This window comes from Merops nubicus, unplaced genomic scaffold, assembly GCF_000691845.1.
Source record: "Merops nubicus isolate BGI_N331 unplaced genomic scaffold, ASM69184v1 scaffold5223, whole genome shotgun sequence".
NCBI lineage: Eukaryota > Metazoa > Chordata > Aves > Coraciiformes > Meropidae > Merops > Merops nubicus.
Window position 1 is genome coordinate 49738 of NW_008599461.1, and position 24179 is coordinate 73916.

At 41.1% G+C, this 24179-nt stretch overlaps 1 protein-coding gene across 1 annotated transcript in view; it reads left to right on the forward strand.

Annotated features, from left to right (window-relative positions):
* Positions 1-14072: 14072 nt before the first annotated feature.
* Positions 14073-24179, forward strand: part of PREX1 (phosphatidylinositol-3,4,5-trisphosphate-dependent Rac exchange factor 1) — a gene marked incomplete at its 5' end in the record, with an annotated part of 92866 nt that continues 82759 nt past the window's right edge. The window contains 2 exons of the mRNA XM_008937383.1: positions 14073-14159; positions 18102-18224. Of these exons, the coding sequence (XP_008935631.1) occupies positions 14073-14159; positions 18102-18224 (210 nt within the window). The remainder of the gene's footprint in view (positions 14160-18101; positions 18225-24179) is intronic.

The following is a 24179-nucleotide window of genomic DNA, read 5'->3' on the forward strand; positions in this document are numbered from 1 at the left end:
GCAAAGGAAATGTGTGAAAATACATCCCCAAATGGAGCCTATTTACAGTCCAGGGCCTCACACTTTATTTTGTATAAGTAAAATTGGTTACTGTTTTAATACAAAACTGAGTAAAACCAGGCATTTATTTAATTGGCAGAACTTGAAAGTCCAGCTTTATTTATGTAGGGAATTCCGAGCATCTGAATAGATGCACCACAAGTCATTGGCAATCTGAGACTGTTGCTTTTATTAAATTCTGGGATGTTTTTCCACTCTAAATATTTTATTACAAATAAAAGCCCTGCTATGTGTGAGCACTCAGTAACTGGCAATCAGCTGGGTTTACAGACGTGGTTAGGACTCTTGCAAAGGCTAAATTCAATCCAGTGTGTGAACATGGTGGATGAAGTGTTAAATAAGGTATTTGCTTTGGCTTTGGCAGCATATTTAGAGGTTTGTTCTTCTGACTGGTAGAGATGGGTCACTGGGAGCAGTAGTGCCAGCAGTGTCTGTAGGTGACTGACGATGGACTTGGATGTGGATCTGCTACATTGACATATAGGATGAATGGCAGGAGTATCAGCTCCAAAGTGAACTCCTTGTGTGAATTTCTTGGCTAAACAGTAGGTGCTATTATTCAGCCTCCAATGAAAAGGCAGCTGAGGGGAAAATATTTGAGAGGAGAAAATGGCAGCCTGAATGAATGGAGTGCTGAAGGCACCAGTCAGTGTGCTAGCACGTAGGTGGTGTGGTCAGTGTCCTTTTCTTAGCAGGGACAGTTCCAGTTCCTAGGGCTGGATGCAGGTGCTGGGCAAAACTGTATCTAATCCTAGCTCTGGGCCTGCAGGTTTGAAGTACCTGCATTAAAAATAACTGTTAGGATTTTCAGAGGACTCTCTTGGTGATAGAGCCTTAAGCTACTTTAATCATTCTTCCGGCAATGCAAGGGAAAAATGTGTGGCATTATTGAGAAAAGGGCAGGTTGCAGGAACGTCAGTTGGATTGGAGAGATGTATCTCATGTCTCCCAGCAATGGAACTCGATTAACTTTGGGTGAAGGGAAGTAAAACTTCAGCTGTTTTTCATGTAAAAACATCTGAATACTTTGAACAAACAGTTTTGATCGCAAAGTCACTTCTAGGAAAATTAAAATGTTAGTAATTCCTTTTAAATTTTTCCATCTATTTGCACCTCTGCAAAGAGCGAACAACTGGATACCAAAGCTAGATTTTTTAGTGTTGCTCTAGCATATACGTAAATTAGAAACACAACTGCTAGCTCACTTCCAACACCACCCTCCTAACACAACACAAAACATTTGACCTGTCAGTTCTAAATAGCTCCAAGTGAAGATGACCTTTTAATACAGCCCATAGCTAAGAGGCTGTGTCCATCCTCGTGCATACTCAGGCAGTGCTAATACGTCCTCACAAACGTTCTAAACAAGTCAGAGGCCACGGGGGTGCTGGGGAGGGCAGTCTGCTTGCTGGAGCCATCCTGTTCAGGGCTTGCTAGCAAGCTTCACTCTCTTCTCAACTTCCCCTTTATGCTTAAAATACAATGGTCTAATTCTTTGCTCTGATTCAGAGGAAGCTGGGGTTTAAGACTCTGTGTGATATGATTGTGTTCTACAAGAACATATGTGCAGAGAAGAAATGCCACGATGAGAGGGAGCTTTTCTTAAGTCTGTCATGACCAACTAAATGTATGTGAAGGGGAACTATGAAACCCAGCTCTTTGCCTGCTCTGGAGCAGTAGGACAGGCAGTATTTTTAGACTGTGCTCATGTCTAGCTCTTTGACCTGGCAAAATGGCTTGGTTTTCCACTTGTCTGAGAAGGAATGGGACAGGTTACTATTGAATATTTGAGCAGGGGAGAATTTAGGTCTGGCTAGGCATGCCAAACTGGTGCTTTTTTGAATAGCTCAAATATTTTAAGTCTGTAAAACTGGGCAGGAACCATGATGTGATTAAGCCCTCTGAGGATGTGTCTGAGGTGCTCTGTGGACAGAGGTTGGCTCCAGACCACTCTGCAGTGGGCTCATGCTTCTCTGTAGACTTTGGGGTGTAAGTGATGTTTGGGAAAGAGAAGAAAAAAAGCAAGGCCCATAAATAGCATTATTTACCTTCAGGAAGACTTCTGGTTTGGTTAAAATTTTGGCATCATGTTTTCTTAATTGAGGATTTTTTTCCTGCCTCTTCATCCAGTTCAGTCTCTGCTTACTACTTTATTCTAGTATAGAAAAGACAGCTGGAAAATGCTGTGCACCATTGCCATGAACAGCTGCAGTCAGGTGGTGCACACTTAAAAATGGTGCAGACATTGTCAGGTTGGACTCAGTTAAGAAAAACAGCACAGATCATCTATGTACTTTCAGGAAGCAGCTTTTCATCAGCTGAGCTGTTCCTGCTCTGGGCCAGTGACGAAAAATGTGCTTGTGAGGTTTACTTCTCCAATTCCTCTTTTAAAGCAACATGCGAAAGAGTTTTTGTTTGTTTGTTTTTTTTTTTTTTCCCCCACCTCTTTTTCATGTGTAAAAAATTGCAAATGCACAATTAAAAAGGCAGATTTGGCAAGGTGCAGCTGTGTGTGGAACCCATCTTTTTCTGCACATGAGCATAATCAGCAGTTGTGTATGAGCACCGGCTGAGGTGAAGTACATGCAAAGTGGCAGCTCTGAAGCTGTGTTCCTTACTTTTCTGTGGTAGGAAGTACAGATAGATTGTGTTGCTTTCAAAAAAAAAACCAACCCCAACTCTAAATTAACAGCTTTTTTGACTAGCTAGATTTAGTCAAATGTTGAAATAGTTTCTGCCATGTTGTCTGGAAGTACCTTTCTTTAGATGAAATCATGATGGTAGCTGAAACCAGGCAAAACTCCCTGTTCTTCTGTTTGCCTTTTTCTAAAAAAAAAAAAAAAAAAAAATCGAGTGGTTATGCCTGAGTTCTTGCTTAGAAAAGATGCATGAAGTGCAGGGTAGCTTTTGCAAACTTATAGAGATTGGTGGTCTGTTCAGAGACCAGGGACCTTTCATTCTTATTTACAGCATTTTTCTTCAGCGAGTTTTGAAGTTGTAAAAACACAAATATTTACAATGTAGTCAAAATATAGGAATTGATATCTCTGTAAGCAGATACTTGTATTTTCTCAGAAGACATGTATCATGGCCTAACCAGCAGTTTGTATAAAGACAATAAATTGGAGAGCAAGCTTTACTTTCACTGATTTCAGGGTGGGTGATGTCTCACATTGGCTTGTGGCCTTTGCAGGGAGAAGACAAAAATTCAGACCAGTGTCCTTGAGTTTAATTTTCCTTTCCACTTACCTGTAGAAGATTAATCCTTTAGTTCACAAATAAACATACCCTAACTGCAGGTTTTATGAGGTGGGAAAAGTCATAGCAGGAAGAGCTTGACATGCTGTGTGCTTCTTGAAAGCAGCCCAAGCTGCATGAACGCCCCATCGTCCCAGCTGCATGAACCCCACATTATCTGGTGTGCTGTGGTAGCAGCGGGAGAGAGCTGATTCCATGAACATCAGCCCATCCTGCCCTTAGCAGAAAAGGCTCGGGGCAGTCAGAGTTCCCTCCTTTCTTCCCACTCCTCCCCCTTCCCCTTCTGGGATTCTACCCATTTTCACCAAATAACGTATTTTCCATGCATTTGAAGTTCTTGGAAACCTTTCAGAGGCTACAGAGAAACAGCCGCTCTCCTTAGGCTCACGGCCTTTTGTGGAGTTGGCCCTGCCTCCACGGAAAGCTGCCTCCCGCAGTGTCACACCACAGGCACTTAAGCAGATTTCTCCCAGCAGGAAATGTCAAGCTCCAAAGGGCATGTGCTGTATGGAACCGCAGGCACTGCTTGTGAAGGAGGAAGAGTTCCATAAGAATTTACAGCTCCAGCCGGGGAGCCCATACGGACACTGCTGCTTGTGAGGAGCCTGAGGGGACCTGACAGTGGTTGCTGCACAGGCAGCTACCCGGGTAGTCTCCTAAACTAGAAATAACTTCGGAATTTAAGTCTCTTGACCCATGACTGCACCTGTGTCTAGTACACCTGCATGGAGATTCCCAGATGCAGTTAGTACTACTTACTGCCTAAAATCTGATGGCCAGTATGCCTGAAATCAGGACACCAGGACAGTTTGTCTTGTACCTTTTTACAGTTCTTCTTGGTCGTTGTGCACTCTTGGGTCATCTTAAGAATTGAGTGCAAATATTTATACATTACACATGCATTTGAGAGTTTGAATTGATATACAACCTGATAGAAACCCATCATGTGTGAGTCAGTGCATGGAATACTGTTCATTCAGCTTGCACACATGAATTGATATCAGATAGACATCACCTTGAGAAGATAGCCATAGAAGCAATCTCAGTATTTAGATCCAAAGTCTGAGCCAGTTAATTATGTATCAGCTGGGCATAGACAAAATGTTCCTAGTGATATAGGATCCTAAGATTTTGCTACCATGTTTGTAATGTAGATCAAGTTTGTGGATGACTCGAGGTCATAGTACTTGGGCTCAATGTACATTCACAACATAATTAGAACAAGTGTCGGTGAACCTGATGGCAGTAAGGTGAACTGGTTTGTCAGTTAGCTCAGAGATTTGATCTGGGATTGAAAGTCAATATTATTTGATACCATCACATAAACTCAGTTGGAGTGTATCTGTTCTCTATGATCCTTACCTGCTAAGGGGATAACATTGGTGAAGTCCTAGGAAAACTCTTATTTCATGTCTAAGAAACTGTTATTTCATGTCTTTTCACCAAAATGTCAAAATGCAAAAAAAATGTCTTTTAGGATAATTTGTCTCAGTTAAAGACATCGTGAATGTAAGTAATAAGAGTTGCATCCTGATGTATTTATATGTTGTTTAATGGGCCTGTACTCCTGAAGAAAACTTTTGTTGAAGTAACAGAGGCAAAGCAGACACAGGCTTGTCAGGATTTTTCTGCCTAGAAGAGTAATCAAGTAAATCACACTATTCAAACAAACTATGTCCTGAAAGCATCCACAGTGCAGTAAAATGGTCAAAATCATCTGATGATTGTAGAACAGGGAGAAAGACATGAAGAGGCCAATAAAAGGGGGAATATTCCAAAGGCTCGAGAGAATTAGGCACATAACTTTCTTAAGCTCCTTTGAAAATCCAAACAAATACATTTTCTGTTGATATTAAAAATGGGCTGGAGTCATACAGGGTTAGATCTTCAGAGAAGAACATGCTTAAGCTCTGAGTCTGCAAAGGAGAAGAGGGGTTTTTTTTAATCTACAATAATGAGGATATTCAAAGTGATTTAGGGGTAGTGTTGCGATGAGGAAGAGCATGAAGAGTCAGAAGAGACAGGAATTATGAATAAACTGTTAGAAATGAGTCCTGAAGGATTTCAAAGGTGAAAAATGTAGCTTTTTAGGGGCCCTGATACGAGTTGGGATCTTCTGACCTGCCTGAAGATGCAAGTATTAGTGACTGAGGGGAGGAGGGGATGGCAGAGGTCAGGGCAACAGTATAGGAGAGGCAATGGGCCCCTCTGCAGCACCAGCCTCTCTTTCACTTCACAAAAAGTTTTTGTAATTCAAATTAAAACAAACCCTCCTTAAGAAAAGGATCTCTCTTTGGAGCAAGAAACACTGCAACCCATTTCACTCTCACTTCCCTTTGGTTTCACCTTCCTTCATCAGTCAATGCATGAATGAGTTTGGTCTGACCTTTTTTTGTTGTTGCAGAATTCTGATGCAAACATCAGTATATTGGAAATACAGATATAGTCTGGGATCTTTTTGGAGCTCTTGTTGTAAATTACTTTTTCTGGGATGTACTGTGAGATCAATAAACTTGTGATCAGTCCCAGAACACTACTGTGCTGAGAATGTCTGTGCACATTAATTTTGCATGTATCAACTCGCAGTGCCCCCATGTTCATAGCATCCATGCTGAGAGACATAGTCACTGATTCACTTTTAGAAACGATTCTGTAACACTGATTGCCCTGGAACTTTGTATTTGCAGGTGCTGTGAAACTGGTACAGGCAAGGAGGGTGGTCTGATCTAAACTGGTCACCCGTGCTCCCTCTTGATGGAAAGGGAAAGGAATTTCTGGAGGGTAATTAAGCCTTTATTCTTAAACATCACTCTTAGAGTACAGTGACTCATCCTCTGAAGTTGCCTGCCCATTGCTTTCTGCTGTAGAGGGAACCTGTATCACTGACTTAAGTTAGGCTTCAGCTTTTAGTCGGGTGCAATATGATGAGGTGGATCCTACCCACGGTGATTTGTTGACAGAAACCATTTGGTGGAGGACCCATGTCCAGAGAATCAAAGTAAAAAGCAATTGAAATGTCCGAGTCCCTCAAGTACCACTGAAAATCTCAGTGCTATGCAATGCCAGTATTTTGCAACTTTTTTTTTGTTAACTTTGATGCTCTAGACAGTGTAACACTCAATGGCAAGACAGATGTAAGATAAATCAGCCAAGCTTGGTCATAACTGTGTGAGCCTTAAAATGCAGGATTGATGAAGGACAAATTGCTTTGATTTTTGGAAGCATCTCAGGCATATAGCTTATGTAAGCAGTGGCTATTTCTCTCATGTAGTACATACAGAAATCCAGTTTACTCAGGCATTTTATTCATCATTAGATAATTTTAAACAGGTGAGTTTCTGAATACTTCTCCGTATTTCTTCTGGTATTTATCAGGATTCACCATGTCAGACTAAGAAGTGGAGAAGAGGTTTCAAATTGCCATGATCAGTGCTTAGTTAACATTTATTAAATTGTCAGTATCAGTGGAGGTTTAGTAATATGTATAGATGTATTTATTTCTTATATATCTATACAGGTTTTTTTTTTTAAATATCTGTTGAAAGTAAGATAGAAAAGATCTCTCCTCTGTGATACATCTGGATTTTGCAAATGAAGTGGCATTTGTTTTCTGATAGTCTTTGCAGTTTCTCCTGAGATGGTCTGCTCTTTTGTAAATGGTCATTCAGACTTCTGTTGGAAGAGATGATTCATGCTGTAACATCCATGCTTTTGCATGTGAAGTGGTTGTGATTATAAATGACAACACTGGAATGAAAAAAATCTTCTTAAAAGAAGGAAGTGTGGGGGTGGGGGTGGAGCTGGGGCACAGGAGCAAGAAAGACAGTGTCCCCAGGGATATGGGAGTAATGTTCTGAAGACAGACATCTTCATATTTACTTCCAAAAACAGTGAAATGAGTATCATAGAGCATAGGTGATCAGTATAAGTAGTTCACCTCATTCCATGTCTAAAGGAGCTCAAGCTTATGCAAAGGGCTGTAACCTTTGGAGAAGAAGAGTCATTTAAAAACTGTACAGTAGAGTCTGACCTTCTGCTTAGCAGCAGGCAATGATGCAAGCTTACAGCTCAGAGTGCCTGAGCTGTGTGCAGAGAATGTGTTTGATATTCTGTAACGTACAGGGCTTTTTTATTTTTTTTAAATCATCTTGGTTAGCTAATAGTTTAGTTCCTCTGCAGGGGATAGATAAAAAAAATAAATATGTACCAATAAGCTTTGAGGCTTTAATGCCAATTTGATGTACAGGAAGCCTGAAATTAGGGCAATAAAAGATATTTCTGATGCTATTTCCTCTTACTGAACACCTCTGCCTACCAGGCAAGTCCCTGTTCAGCTGTTTGCTGATGAATTAATTTGGTGGTAGAGCTGAGCTACTTTTTTGCAGAGTTGCTCTCTCACAGCTGTGGCTCTCTATTGTTTAAAGAGGATCTAGAGAAAAATATTCTTCTTAGGTGAAATACTCTATGCAGGAATTCCAGTATAATGTGCTCATCTGATGCTTAAGTCCTCCTTGCCCAGACACTGATAGTTTAAAATGTGTTTTATAGCAATCTTAATATAGCAGCCAGTAATTGAGCAGTGAGTGAATATGGGCTTGTCAGTTTGCAGTGTAAGAGGTACAGTACTATACTCTGAAGCTAGACTAGAGCAACTCTACTACTTTTACTTTTTACATGGGTAATGCTAGTGATGTCAGAGGAGTTGCTGATTTGCAGTATTCTAACAGAAATTTCACAACTGAAAAACCTGATTCAGGCCCAGTATTCTACATGTGTGTGCTGGCTTTTGTCCAGGAAGGTCAGAGATGTTTGAAAACCAAGAATTACTTCATCTGTCTTTAAAATCCAGCTGTCTAGGGTGGGAGTCGATAGATCTTGGTTAGCAGTGGTTACTGCAGACCACCCTAGGAACAATAGAACTAAAGCAGGCTCACCTCCAGTTGAAGTGACTTACTCCCAGTTGGCTGGTGACCCAAAGCTGTGCTAGCATTCAGTGAAAAATCTTCATTTGGGTATTCACAACATGCTTAAAGGGAAATGCTGAAATAGTTTTCTATAGAAATGCAGACTTGGTTGTTATGAAGAGGAAAAAAATAGAAGCTATGATGGGATTTATTTTGTATAAATAACCCCGTGCATTCATTGTTACATTATTTTGAGATTTTCTGCATTGTCTTTCAAACCTCAGTGCAGGTGAGAACTGCAGTTCACATGTAGGATGCAGCATATTTATTTCCTGTCATTTGTGTAGAGCTTTAGCTTGTAAAATGTTTATCTGATAGAAAGCAAAAGAACATGATCGGGATGACAAGATTCAAAGCTAACAATTGAGTAACATGAGCAAGGATGCACCTGCTCTTAAAATGCAAACTTCAGCAAACATTAATTTTAAATTGTCAGGCTATTTCAGTTAGAACCATGTTCCCACAGGACTTTCAAGCTGCCTTGCTAAAAACAATGGAGACTTTTTTGGTACCTCACTTTTACTGCTGTGGAGGGAAAGGCTTATTTAACAGCCGCGTTCAGTGGCAACACTTACTCAAGTGATGAAGAAAATTAAAATTACAGTTGTAAATTCTTGTTCAATTCTTTATGATAAGTGTTACTGTGTATTGTCAGAGATATGCATAGCCCCTGTGCTGTAGTTGCAGGGTGAGGATGCTTGTGATGGTCAGAGGAATGAAGTTCGTTGTCCGCGGCACCTCTCGTTTTCACCGTGAGCACATTTACTTGCGATCAAAGTGCCCACACTTGCAAGAAGCTTTAAACAATTGATTGCACAAGTGTAAAGCAATTTTGTTCCTTTTAATACTGAAAATACTATGCTCATATATATCCCTGTGTTGTTCTGAATCAGTCCTGATCACTGATGAGTTGACAAAATTGTCTCTTTCGAGCGATACGACAGTTCAGTCACGTGTTCAGAAAATGGGCTCTGCAGGGTTGTGCTTTCAGACACTGCTCCTGCTGGATACACAGCCAGTTGCCTCATCGTTGTTTGTTTCTGTTCTCCCTTTCATTTCCCTCAGGGTTATGCACAGTTTGCCTGTCTTGCTGTTTAATCAGAAATCTCGTGCTATTTCTGAACATTAGAGGAAGTATTTGCCTTTGCTTATGCCCCTTCTAAAAATTCATGTCTATCACTGCCTTGTCCCTAGTATTTGCCATGTGTTGCTTATGCTACATACAAGGTCGTAAACACTAATTTTCCCTAATGAAGTGAAGGGTACAAGTCAAAAGTCAACAAGAGCCATTTGAAAAACCTTTCAAAAAGAAATGTTTGTTTGAAAGACAATCCCAGCTGTTTCTGTCTGTTTCATGTGAGAACAACTGGCAATCAGCAGAGTCTTTCCTTGAAGTGTGCTTCATGCCTTTGTGGTTCAAAGGTGCAGCAAAGACATTCAAAGCAACAAGATTTCATTGCAACAGTAGATAGTTAAAACCATTAAAAAGTATTTACTTACTGAGATGAACTTTTATACCTAAAGTGCATTCTAGATTTGTAATATGTTTGTGTTAGTATTTATTAGAGGGAGCTTACCCAACATGACATGATGCAGAAAGGAAGCATTTCACTCTGTTCATTCTAATTTGTCATAGGTTTTCTTGAATCCTGCAAGGCATTTGTACTGTAAGACAAACTATAAACAGTGTTTATGCATGACATGAGGAGCATCAGACATGGCCTGCTGAGTTTGGAAGCAGTAGACCTCTAGGGCAACAAGTCACTGTGCACAAATAAACGTTATGTTGATGCAGCAGCAGAGTTTTAAACAAAACCAAATCCTCTGTGGCCTGTTTACCTGCTTATTAGCACATACACATGGAAGATGAGACCTTCACAGACCTTTATCAGGAGAATGAAAATGCATCAGCCTGGTTTGCCACTTTTTCCCCTACGTTGTGCCATGACCTGTTTTTGTTCTGGACCCACGGGCTCTAACAGTCCTCCCCGCTTCAGTTGTGTGAGCAGTCGTCCCCATACGGATTGAGCTGCTTGGAGACCTGGCCCAGTGTGAGCCCAGCAGAACTATGAGTAGCAAGAGGTCAAAGGCAGCATCTGTGGGGATAAGAAGCAAAGAATTCATGCTACCTGCCATCTTCTTATCTCTGCTTTTTGTGAACTTTTTAACCTTATAGCAGTCCTGACCAGTGTACAACAAGCAGATAAATGGGAGCAGAGTCTACTTTTGTGCCCTGTTCATCTCTTTTTAGCTTTTCAACAATAGCTTTCTGACCTGATGTGTAACTGTTGTTTCAGTATAGTGTGTATCACAAGCTGCTGTCCTTTCCTGAACTCCTGATAGTTTCTAAGTGTAGTGCCACGGTGGAGAGTTCTACCTTCTTTTTTTTTTTTTTTTTTTTTTCAATGGAGAGGTGTTTGTCAACATCTTGCTGTGTTTTAGGAGTGATTTTCAGAGTCCCCAGGTCCTAGGGATGTTTTTCAAGAGCTCCCAGGAAAGCCGACCTCTGTGCTTCCACATAGCCCTGGAGGGTAGTGAGTTCATCCCTACAGAGATGGAAAGTCTTGCAGATGAACAGGCTTTTACTGAGGGGTTCCTGGAGGTTCCTCATGGAAAGTGTCAAGGACTAGACCCCATTCATACATGAGCTGTATAGAGTGTGAAGAGGTTGGAGCAGCCAGAGAGAGCATTTGCCTCAGTAATTTTTTAGGTGGCTAGAAAATCCTTCACCCCTTCAACCTCTTCCTCTTTAATAACAATGTATTTTTGACTATAAATAAAATATGGGCATGGCAAGTTTTCTAATATTCACCACCCTCCTGCCCCTCTCTTTTCATCACCGTGGTCATTGCCCTGATCCACATACTGTTTGATTTTCCAGATAAATCAATAGGTCTAATAAAAGCTCATACCTCTGTCTTTAGCTAAGTTTCCCAAAAAGAGTTACAAACTACTTGTGTAATGGGCCTTAGAGTCTCTGTCATCAGGTGAATAGAGGGGTGGTGTTGATATAGATGAGGTTAGAGCCAAGTAAAACTGGTTGCACAAAAAAATCACTAGAGAAGTTTAGAAAACACTGACCTGAAAGTCTGAGCAGTGTGTCTGGGAAAAAGGCTGCTCTTTCCAAGCTAGAAGCAGTTTGGAAGGAAGGTGATGTTGTCATGTGAGCAGGGCATGCAACATTAGCTCTATGAGCTGCTGTTTAGTAGCTTGTGTTTATCAAACTTTTTAATTTGAATTACTGTGTTGGAAAAGATTTTTTGCATATGAGAAGGTGTTGAATACTGAGGAACAGATATTCTGTATCCACTAAGTTTTGATATTAGGAGGGGAAATGCATTTTGGAAAGCAGACTACTAAATTTCTAGGACCAAAGTCTCTTGTAACCGTCTTGTTTTATTATTACGGGAGAGACTGCTGTACGTGCACACCAAGACAAATCAGAGGCTGTAGGAGATTTGACAAAGCTATATACAAAGTTGGCTGCCTCTTTCTCCTTGTGTCGTCCTTCCTTTTTACTTTCTTCTTGCTTTTGTGCCTTTCTCAGTTTTTGTTTGATTTTTCTCTCTCCTCTCTTTCTCACACATTAAATAATCTTCTCAGGCAAGCGTCACAGATTGACTAGCCTGGAATAGCTAATGTGATTTGCACTTTTGTTTACCAGCTTTCCATTATTAGATCCACCATACTAGAACGAATATACAGGTAACTATTTGTCACCAGTGGAGCTGCTAATTGTCTAGATTAATTAATCATTACAATTGGATTTGTTGTCTCCAGACAGAGATGTGATTAAAGCAAGGAAAAGTCTCTGCCTGACTTATCTTTTGAGAATGAGTGGCTTTAATATGATGTACTACCTCATATAAATCAAATGCCTGATTATTAATGCTCAGATACCACACACAACACTGAAGTGAGAGGGCAACAGCTATTCCTGTCAATCCTCTTGTCATTAGTCATCATACTGAACACTTCATCTCAGACTGTTGCCAAGGTGCTGGGCAGTACATTAACATTGCAGCAGTACCTGGCCAGGTTATTGGCAAGGTGAACTGGCAGGTCCTTATAAATGCCTCTTCAGCCACTGGCACACGTGCCCTGCCCCTTTAACACAGGAATCTTTCTTCAGACTTCAGTCCGCACAGCCGGTGCCAAGCTCTTTATATCTAGCTGGAATTTAGCCAGGTTCTCCTTCCTGTTTAGCAGTACAAGAGGAGCACCATGGTTATAGTCCTTGAAATTTGCCTAAAGCAGGTTGAAAATCCAGGCCAAAAGCAAATGTAGCATCTGTGTGTCTCGTTAATTATTCTCTTTTTTTAATGGTGCCTGTCCTGTAAAGTGTGAATGGCTGACAAGTAACTGAGAGCCATGGCTAAGCAGAAACAGAGATGTGCCCCTTTTAGTGCTAGAAGTCAGGGAGAGGGACGTGTTCACTGTCTCCCAACCAGAACTCCACAGGTGAAGGCATTCCATAAGCTCTTAAGTTTGATTCAGTGATGTTGCTACTTATCGGGTTGTAATCTGCTGCCAGTCCCAGCAGGCAAAAGGAAAAACAGAAAAAGCTGAGTGTGCATCAGCTAACACGGGCATTGCTCAGGAATAGTTCAAGTTTTAAAAGCCTTTTATTTTCAAGCCATGACAAAGCTCCTTTATCCAATAAATACAAAGAAATGACCCGCTTCCCTGCTCTGGCTCAGGTGGGTAAGAAGAGCTCCTTTCTTCCTTGTTAACAGCATCCCCAGAGTTCACTGCTTTGTGTAAGAGGCACGTCAGAAAGCACTAACAAGAACAGAGGGGAAAGTCCTGTCCTCTTCTGTGCAAGGGTCATGTAGTTTATCACAGCAGATTCTGACCTCCCTGGCTTCCCTGCAGTCTCACCTGCTGCGGGTATTTGCATCTCCACTGATGTCTGTGGAAGGTAGAATTCCCTGATCTCAATTCAGAAGTGCCCTTTAGCCAACAGTTGCTAAAACAGTGGAGACTTGAAGGTGGAAATCCCATGCAGGGTGCTTTGCCAAACCCTTCCCACTGAATCAAATGGAAGTTCAATGCACATGGAAGTAGGTCCTGACTTCCAGCAGCCAGAATAATGCTTTGAAGGCTGATAGTCAGATCACGGTCCATTTGTATCTGGCCTGAAGGTTTTCACTGAATTACCTGTTAAAGCCAAAGTTGTACAGAGCTGAGGAAGGGGGAAACTTGGCCTAAGTGGAAAGTTCCAGCATTATTTTGTCTGTTTTTAACCAAATGAAATACAGTGAACAGAATAATGTGTCCCAGGTGCTGTCTGGTGATTTACATTTCCCTTCCCCACATGTGCAGTGTGTTGAACTTATCCATAACCCCACCTCACAGCTCTGATGTGCCCCAGCTCCAGCAGCATGAATGTCCTTTTGTGGTTCTCTGCAGTCCTTTTTGCTGATATACATCTTGGTGTGCATCAGGCATGCTGCCTCCCAAAGTCAAACCAGCTGCATCTTAGAGAGAAGGGAATGCTTCAAAGAAAAAGCTAACGGACAGTTGCTGTAGTCTGTTGGAAGTAATGGATAATTAAGTCTAAAAGTTTCAACAGAGGGAAGACATTTATTGCTGGGCAAAGCCCAACAACATTGTAAGAAATGTCTTTTGTGTTGCCCTGGATGCAGCCCAGAGTTTAAGAGCTGTGGTGGTGATTTGGTGAATGTTTACATTCTTTCAGTCTTAAAGGTAATGAGCCACACTGTGTTGATGGGAACCTAGAGGATGTAAGAGTGAACTCAAACTGTAGCAGCTGTTTGAACATAATCTTTTGTATCTCTGCAGGCATTCCTTCACCGGATCCGCCAGAATGCTGTGGACAAAGCTGAGAAGTACATAACAGAGGAGAATGTGAAGGTACTTCTTCTATCTTCCTCCTTTTTTTGGTAGGGAAAATGATACGTAATGAAAGGCTAGATTTCAGCCTTTCATCAGGGATATGAATATCAAATGTCCTTCTGTCATATTGATGCTTATTATTAAACTGGTTCCCTAAGGAAAAGAGGCTCATGTTGACACTTTATCTGTCAGTCTGTTTGCCCATTTATATGGCTGTCATCTTCCACAGTTTTTCATCCCACTAGCTAATTTCAGTGTTGTCAGAGGTACTAACGTTTGGCAGGATTTATGAAATGGTGGGTAGAGGACAGAGGCCTTTTCAGTGTCTTTGAGAGGAGAGGCAAGGAATGCAGAGCCCTTGTCTATTTTCATTGACAATATTCAATTAGTCAGTTAGCATCTACTGTCTTTTACAAATCTAAAGCTGATAGAGCTTATGGGGAGGAGGCAGGAATATGCCTTTGTGTTCTAGGGAGAAGAAATCTGCAATCTTGTAATGTGAGATCCTTGCATGAGGAAGTTCTCAATTAAAGAAAGAGATAAGGAAATACAGAATACAGAGCTGTGAGGTACCAGTTTCTCTAGTGCCTATGGTCACAGGAGACTTTGTTGTTCATTGTTTTCGTAAATAAAAGTAACAGTTTCTTGTAGTAATTTGACTTAAAAATTCTCCTGGTACACCTACACATGTGAAACCTGATGATCAGCAGGACAGAGTGCAGTTGTTTGCCATTAAAGGCTTACTTATTGTGCTTGTGTTTGATCCTGTAGCTCCTAAATCAGCAGAAACTTTACAGTTGTGGGAGCAGGGCACAGCAATAATAGGTACATCACATCAGCCACTGCTACTGCAGCTGGCATGTGTTTCCCCAAGGCTGGCTCCTCCATTTCCTATGCTACTATTACCTGAAAGTGTAGAGATCCTAGCAGGCTCTAGCCCCCATTTTTGCTGTTTATTCTACAGGGTAGCAATACTGTACTGGTAACTGACTGCCATCAGAGGGGCTTGGCAGTTTTGTGGAGCTAAGCCTCTTGCTGTTTTCAAATTTGCAAGTCCTCAACCCCCAAAAACTCACCATCTAGAGTCTGGAGTAAGTTTGGGGGTGGCTGAAGAAAAGGTAGACAAGTGGTTAGTGACAATAGATCTTGTGTGCAGAGAAGTATGCAAAAAGTAAGCTCTGCATGAGAAGTAAACCTACACAACTATTTGCTAATTTGCTGAACAGCTGCAGATGTTGATTAAAGTTAATGTTATATCATTATTCATATATCATCAAAATGAATATTAATTATTAATTATGCAGTATCCCAGAAAGCCCATGCAGAAGAATCTGTATTTTCTCTGCTCATTTAAATGTATTCGTATCTGAAGTTTCATCACACTCCTCTGGGGAAGTACTACTTCATTTATGTGTCATTCTTGAAGTGCCTGGGGGGGTCTTTTTAAGGCCACTGTGAGACCTCATTTATTCTTATTATTACAATACCCAGCTTTCAATAACAAAGCTTCTCTTCAGTAATAAAGGGCATATGCCTATTGCTGGTGAAATAGAATCACAGGGGTATGGCTTTCCTGGTCAAAGTCAGTATTATCTCCTGCTTCTGCCCACCTTCTTCCCTTACCCCAAATAATTTGGTTCTCTATCCTGCAGTTCAAAAATTTGTTCTTTCTTTGCTTCTACTTTCTCCCTTCTTGCTAGTTGAGACATGACAAGCCAGGTGGTATTGGGGTTTCTGATAACTCTGCCTGATAATATTATGTATATTGAGTCATCAGAGAGCTGTGAGGTGGCTGGCAGCAGCAGAGATGGTAGCAGAGACTGTATAAATGGTCTGGCAGCTTGTGTAAGGAGAAACCTGTATTTTCCTCTCTTAATTCATGCAGCAGAAGTGTCTGGAGGAAAATACAGAGTATTCTGGCAGTCACTCACCTCTGAGCAAAAGGAGAAAGTGGTTTTTTTAGGATAATTTTGGTTATAGCTCCTGGTATTATTTTTGCAGGTTTCTCCTACAGCTGGCACAAAGCACTGGTGATTTCAGTAGTCTTTGGCCACTGCATCCCCTTCCAGAAAGGCCTCATTGAGTCCTGTGACAAGCCTGGATTTTACGAGCACTCCAGTGACTAACAGCTGCAGCAACATTATAAAAAAAAATACTTTTAGTTTATTTGCTGCCTCATGTGGGAATAGCTCTATTAATATGTTAGTCTTACGCTACATTTACAGCAGGGCACTGATGTAAGTTTACTGATACAGTAGATTGAAGGCAGTACAACTTGAGGGCATGCACAAACAGCCAGGCAGAAATCCTCCTATGAGGCTAATAAATGGTAACTGTGTATTAGATGCAGAAGCACATGCAGTCAAGGTCTCTCTGCTGCCTTGATTTTCTCAAGTGACTCTTCTTATCTGCAAATTTTGCTGCAAGCAATGCTCCACTGACCACCACGGAATTCATTAGATTACACAGATATTCCTTGGATCAAAAAATACCCCCCAAAGACTGCTCCTGAAGGATAAAATCATCCCTGACAGATGTTTTCCCCTTCCTTGTTAATCCCCTTTTGGCACAGCTTCTGGCAGAGCCATGCAGGCAGAGGCTACTGTGTCATCACATCAGTTGCAGCCCTGTGACAGAACCTTCCTACGCTCTGCTTGAAATAGCAGGGGAAGTTTTCTGGAAGCAATCAGATGGTCCACGCTCCCTGTCCTTTATTTGGTTCAGAGCCCATCAGTGCAAGTTCAGTGTGTTGAAATCTTTTAGTTTATTCAGAGCTAGAAAGGAGCTATGAGACACAATAATGCATCAGTAATGGTGTATAGTGCCATGTCTTGGTATTCCTGAAGTGAAAGCGGAGCAAAGACGAGGAAGATGCACCAGACTCTGCTCTGCACTTGCAGCCAGCTAGCACGAGGAGTTTGAGAGAAATACTCTGCCTATCTTTGAGTAACAGGAGGTATAGAATTGAACCTGGGTACATGGAGGGAAAAGGGGCCCTTGAATTCCTGATCTTGCCTACCGCTACAAAGCCAGAGAGAAACCAGCTTTAAATTAGGAATTGAGATTTTTTTCCTGTCTTTAATAATTAGACTTAATTTGCTGTTTATTGTTTTTCTGGATTACTGCCACATCACCAACAGGATGAATCAGTGTCACATCTGGTGAATAAATTCTACTGCGTAAAGTTGAAAAGCTTAGTGTTACAATAAGGTGCTTTGGGAAGTGCTGGAAGATGTTAGGCTCAATCACTTCTCACACCAAATGCCAGGAAGAAGAAAGCTGGCTCTGTCAGACTGCATGCTTTGGGGTTCAGAGGAGCATCAGCCACTCCCAGCAGGACCTGGGAGGCTGCTTGCACTGTGCATTTAGTACATGCCTAAACTAGGCACCTCTATCTCGTTACATGTACCTTTTAGAACCACTCAGATCAGTGAAAGGCAACTCTACAATGTTGCTGTTGTGGTTTGGAAGCATTTTCTCTCCTGTCAGTGAGATGCTAGATCCAGCGTGACAGAGATTTGGTCTCTTATTTACAGGTACATCTTTGTGTGTGCTAGATTCAAGTCCCTTTCTTGCAGAAAATGATTTCTAATGCATGGGAAGGAAAGGCAAATGACTTCCTGCTTCTATCCCCTGTAAAGTGAATTTTGTCCTTGTGATTCTGTTCACCTACTTGGTCTCATAGGAAATCTTCTCTAGATTTGAAAGAGGTTCCTCACATTCATAGTGCTCAAGTATCTGGAAAGATAACTTTAATTTGCAGTGGGTACTGCAGTAGCAATAAAGTTTTCCATAGGGGGCCAGGGAAGGGGCAAATTCAGTGTAATTCATTCTGCACAAGTCCCTGTCTGTGCTTCAGATCACAGCAAGTCTAGAGCCACAATATTTCGGTGGCACTACTGTAACAGAACATTCTCAGATATATTAACAGCTAACAATGTTTTTCTCTTTATATTTCAGATCTTATTTTCTAACATCGAAGACATTCTTGGTGTTCACAAGGAGTTCCTGGCTGCCTTGGAATTTTGTTTACAACCAGAACCTCAGTCTCAGCATGAACTGGGAAATGTTTTCTTAAAATTTGTAAGTACAATGACTTAACGCTATCTGAAAATGCAGTTTCCTGTTGTAAGGTCCCATGCCCCTTAGCTAGCCCTAATCTCTAAGGCTTGTGGCAGTGCTCTGACAATGTGTGTCTTGCATGAAAGTTGTTGGTAGGGTGGGAAAATACTTGTGAATGAGGTTAGAACAATGGAAAACACATCAAACTCTGCTAAACAACGAGGTATTTTTAGAAACTCTTCCTTTTCCCATTGAATATTTTTTTTTTCCCTTTCTTCACACCCAGCTGATCATATTTTATTGCTGAGAATTTGTCTGCTTTGGTTCCAAATGTTTTGAAAAAGCAGCACAATTTCAAGTAAATGAGAAATTTTTGCGTGTATTTTAAAATTTAAAAATAATGAAACCCTTGAAGATAAAAGTGAAAAACTGAGGGCAGTATTTCATTTACAGTAGTTAGTGTATGTGCACACATGTATCCTTCAGTAAATGCAAGACAGTGTGAGATGGCTTGTCTTGCTGAAATGCAGCAGAAGTTACAACACTGGAATAAACAAGTACCTGCTTTCTGTAGCTCAAAAGTAAATAAAATTTGGCTTTTGGACTCATAATACTAGCTCAAGAATGCCAGACATACAAAATGCAAAGTAGTCATATGATATGAATTCACTTTTCCACTTCCAGGTTGTTCAGAACATTTAGATGAATTCCTGTGGTGTCACCTGACTTCATGCCTGATAGCTAGGCAGTATTTGTTTTTCTGAGAGGTCCATAATCCGAGGCTGAGTGCCAGCCTGGTCCAGTCAGCTGGGTACTGCTGGGTGATCCAGGGAAGCACAGACCTGTACTAAGGATCGTGCAGTTGCAGCTTATGATCCTACCTTTGCTTCTCTCATTGCAATTTGCTTCTTGTGCTGTAAAATTCTTCCTGTGGTAGATCTTTGTTTTGTTTTTAGCTTGGCCAGATTTTTCAATCATGTATGTGTGTTATCCCCTGAGTAATATGTACATAGTGCTACATATGCCAGTTATTACATACACCTAGTTGCAAGCTGGACTCATCTAAATGCAAGGTTACCTAATTTACATGTATCATAATCTGAAGTTGCATTTTTTTTCAATTGAAGCAGCCCTCCAGAGGTGTTTGAAAATTAGAAAGCATGCACATAATAGCAATTTCTTCCATTCTTATTATCTGCATTAAGCCACAGGCCAACTTCCCATCAACATATGCTCTATTACGCTTGCATAATCAAAATTCATGCTTCCACAGCTCATCAAGTTTGAGTGGACAGCAATTATACAGCTATTCATTACTCATAGAGCTTTACCAACTACGACCTCCCACCTCCCCCCCTTCAATTTTTAGTTCTGCTGTGGGAATTATTAAAATAGTGTTGGAAAGTGTTATGTTGAGACCTTGCCCAAAAATTGTGTCAGAAGCGAGGACTGACTGTCAGCTGCTGAAAAAACATCTCGGTGAACTTAGTTAAAGCCTTCAATGCCCACTAGAATCATTGCCTGCCAATGAGATGTGCTGTACTGATATATTAGTATTCATTAGTGAGGGCAGCAAAATTAGAGGGCTTTTGAGTGATGCTGTCAGATTGTCTGCCATGTTTCAGGGTGTTGCTGAATAACCAGAAGTGTTAACACCCTGTCATTTCCCTGAATTCAAGCCTGGTATATGTACTCATTCGTAGTGTTTTCTTTTATATGAATGTATAATTTTATAACTTCATTACTGTTAAATTTACTAATTATATAACATTGCTTATTTATCAAATATGCAACAATACAGAAATTATGAAACTGTAAAGCATGGGCCAAGTGCTGGTGATAATTTGTCTTCTGATAGAGGCAGTTTGAGATCAGCTTAGATTGCTGTCTGTGCAATGCATTGCAGATAATGTATACATCAACTGTTTCATGATGCCTAGGGAAAGAAGCAACTTATTAGAAGGAAGTAGAATATACTTTCGGTTCAGAATATATAGGAAAAGCTGATCTCATCTATAATTACCTTAAGGAAATGTAGAAATACAAGTAGAGGAGCATTGTGGTACCTCAAGTTGGAGAAAGGAACAGTCAGCAGAAGATTATCAAGAGTGGAGAAGATAATCTGTCCTTGCATGCAGATTGTGCCTAGGTTTTAGAAGACAAGGCTGTACTGTGGGTATTTGGGAGTGAGGGAGGTGGGATTCGTGCCCTGTCACAGTAAAGGCTTCCACGGTCAGTCTCCAGCAAGTGACAAGGAGCTGCCAGTGGCAGCTGTGGTTCAGAGTGAGTCTTTGGTTCCTTTCTGCTGAGGCTTCCAAAGCTCCATTTCCCTAATTGGGCCTGTGCTGATGAAGCAGAGGCATTCATAAAAAACCCCTGTGCCTCAGAAGCACTACTCCTGAGGTGTTTCCGTGATGAATTAAACCAGTCACGTTTTTTAAATGGTGTACAGTATTTTGCCCCCAGAACAAGCCCTTGCAGCACACTTAAGGTTTCCTGGAGAAAAGCCAGCCCTGAGCTTGATTTGGAGTGCATGGTGTTAGCCAGTTTACCCAAGGAAAACACAGGTAGCATATCTCTTTGGTCCTTCACTTTGGGTAAGGTTCTCTTGTGTTGCCATGGGCTTAGACGAAGTGCTAAGAAGAACACCTTCAGTGCTGCTTTTTTCATTACTGTCAAATTGCTGTGTATCCTCAGGGGAGCTTGTGCTGAGGAAGTGACACAAGGCCTGTGAATCTTGGCTGTATCAGTGTATCTTCTAGCATGATCATCTGGCGAGGTCATTCTTAGTCCTGATTATGAAGCCAGCCCTTGTCAGCAGCCAGGTGTTATCACAGGAGCTTTTTTTTTTTTCAGAAATTCAATGTTAAAAATGCTCATAAATTTGGTAATTGATTGAGACTTCCTGAAGCACTGTTTTTTCCAGACACTGCATTTCTTAGTGTTGCATGTGTTCTTGAAATTTCCTGATACCATCTCTCCTTGTGAGAGATCCCCAGATTCCTCATCTGGAGATCCACCAGACTGCAGTGCCTGGGTCCTCTTCATGAGATCTACATATCCTAAATTTCATCTAATAATCTCTGTAGGCCTGACTCCTTTCCTGGTTTACCTTGGCCTAGAAGAGCCTCACACAGCAGCCGATCTTGAGAAACAGGACACTGCTTTTAGCTTTGTGAGCCTCTAGGATCAGAGGTGATCCATTTATAATAATGCTAGGACATTTTTCCTTGGATCTTTAGCTTGGAAGGATTCAGATCCTGAGTAACACCTGCAGCAAGCAAGCAGATTTTAGTAGGGTTCCAAAAAAGCATTCCTTGCACATTGCTTTTTTAAGGATTTTAACAGATGATGACATGCACTTGCTCTGATATTCAGGTGTGAAAACCTCCTTTACCTCAGGAGACGGACACTGTTTGCCATAGTGAACTCCATTTGATCAGATGATCATGAGAAGTTCATTGTCTGATGCCAGGTGCTAGAATTTCTTTCAGAGTTGTAGTTCAGTATGATCATAACAGACAGTAAAGAATGTACTTAAACATTAATTCAAAATTGAATCTGCAGCCTTAAAATGGCTGGTAGAACAAGTATTTAACATCAAAGAGATCATATAGACCAAACTTGGAATAATCGCACCTCATCAACACAGGGTTTTTTGTGCAGCTCATGAAAACATACGACTGTCTGCAGAGCAGGAGAGCAGACAATTGACTTAATTTCTGATATTGCCCTATTGCTAGGGATCAGTTTTACTGTCTTAAGTCACCAGGAGTCTGGTTTTGCTGAGAATTGTCTTCTGTTTTGTTTCAGTTTTTCATGTTGACAAACTTGGTTTCAGCCTGCTTTGAAACAAGAAAAGGCCATACCTTGTTAAAAATATGCCCAAATAAAATGTAACAATTTTCCAAATTTCTTATTTGCCTTCTCTAGTCAAAACTATTTTCAAATTTGCACTAATCTGTGGGCATGTCTAATGGACCCAAAATAACATATTTGGAGAACAAACCATTGGTTAAAGATTTATTTTACGCAAACGAAGAACAGTATAGACTTATTTGTGTCACCAAAATCAGAAGGTCTAGTTGTGTATCCAGCAGATTTGCTGAGTAAGAAGGTGACATTTTTATGTGGTCACATCTCTGACCATAATTGCAGTTTAATATAGAGTAACTGCAGGTTCAGAATTCCTGGGCTAACATCTGTAATTATGTAACTGATAATTTCCTCACCAGGGAATGGGAGAGTCCAGGACTGAATGTCACCCAGAGAGGAAATTAAACACTTCAGACACTGAGTAATTTAAAGCATAGTTCTCATATTTGCGGGTCTCATGCATGAAGGACAGCTGGAAAAGACTTGATGAAAGCAATCTGGTGTGTGCGTGTAATTATTGTACTGACTTGAGCTTTAGCAAAGGGATTTTGTCATGATCTAAATATAATCTCCCAAAACTCCAGGCACTCAAAGCTGCAGTCAGAAACCTGAGCGATGACATTTTGTGTGCATTCATGTAACGGATGCTATTGTGTTAATGGTTACTATATTTAGCTTCAAGCATGCTGCTTGTGTGTATCCAGGGAGTTGAGGAGAGGTGGGAGGAGGAAATGTAGGAGAAACTCATACATGTCTTCTCATTCTGTAACTCTCCAGTTTTTATGGTTGAAAACAATCCTATGCATCTCAGTTGCCTCTTTGCTGTTATGCTATGGACCTAGCCCTGCCTTTTCGTGCATCTGGTGGTCAGAGCCTCTGTTTCTCTTCAGCTGCCCAGTATTAAACTCCAGTACTAACATGAACAGCTGTAGGTGAAGGATAAAAGTCTTGAACATCTGCATTCCAGCTCTTTGCACCATACTCTCTGTGGTGGCTGTTTTATTTGCTTTATACCATTGTTGTTGTGTTTGGACATCCATCTATTTATTCTCAGGTCTTCCTTCAGAAGTACTAAGGGGGTGGGGAGGGAGGGGAATCAGGTTTATGATAAATGAACCCCTTATAGTTTCTGAGCATGGACATATCTAGCCACTGAGCATCTGACCAGAATGTCAAATTCTTCTAAACTAATATTAACACCATTTCTTCTCCATGTGACAATAGCAAAGAGAATGCCCAGAGATTGCAGCTATATTCCCATGGACTCATGTTGGCAGTAGTTTTCTGTTTGGATCACTATGAGCTGTCCTAAAAGTAGCTAGATGCTACAGATATCTCCAGCTAACACGGGAAGCTCTGCATCTCTAAAGAGTGCAAGGAGTCCAATGAAAACTCAAAACAAAACAAAGGCTTCCGAGTTCTGGGGAGATGAGAAAATTCTGATAGAATCTTTTCAGGCCATGATCCTAAATACAAAATTAATGATCTGAATGCCACAGCGAACTCTGGAGAACATTGTCTACATGGTGGCATAGTGCCCTGAGATGCCAGCTCTGGAAGGCCTTGCATATTTTCCCCTGGCAGAGTGCCAGGCTAATGCATCTAAATGACTTTTGATAATGTAAAGTAGCTTGTCAGAGTAGCTCTGCATGGCCCTGCATTGTGGCATAGAAACCAACCTGAACCAGGAAAGAACACTACTGTGAGAAGCACCCAAAAAAATAATGAAACTCTTTGGCTTCCAGCTAAAGCCTAATAAAGTCTATTGATCTCCCCTGCTTTTGTTCCAGTGAATGCAATACTGGAATCTCATAACATAGCTGCTGAAAGCTCTTCCCAACAGCCTTGACAGAATCAACTTGCTTCTTGCCTGATCTCCTCAGTTGCTACTGCTTTTTTGTGAGTCATTTTTGTGTTTCCAGATAACTGATGTTTGCAATGGGTTCAGCATCTCTGGTCATTTTAGTTAGAAGAAGTTGCACTGTCTTGGATTCTGGAGATCAGTAAAGCAGAACTTGATCCTGCCAGCTGACCCTTGTTTCTTAACATGGGATTCATTTCACTGCGTGTAGTGGTGCGTGTGACATGTTCCAGTGTAAG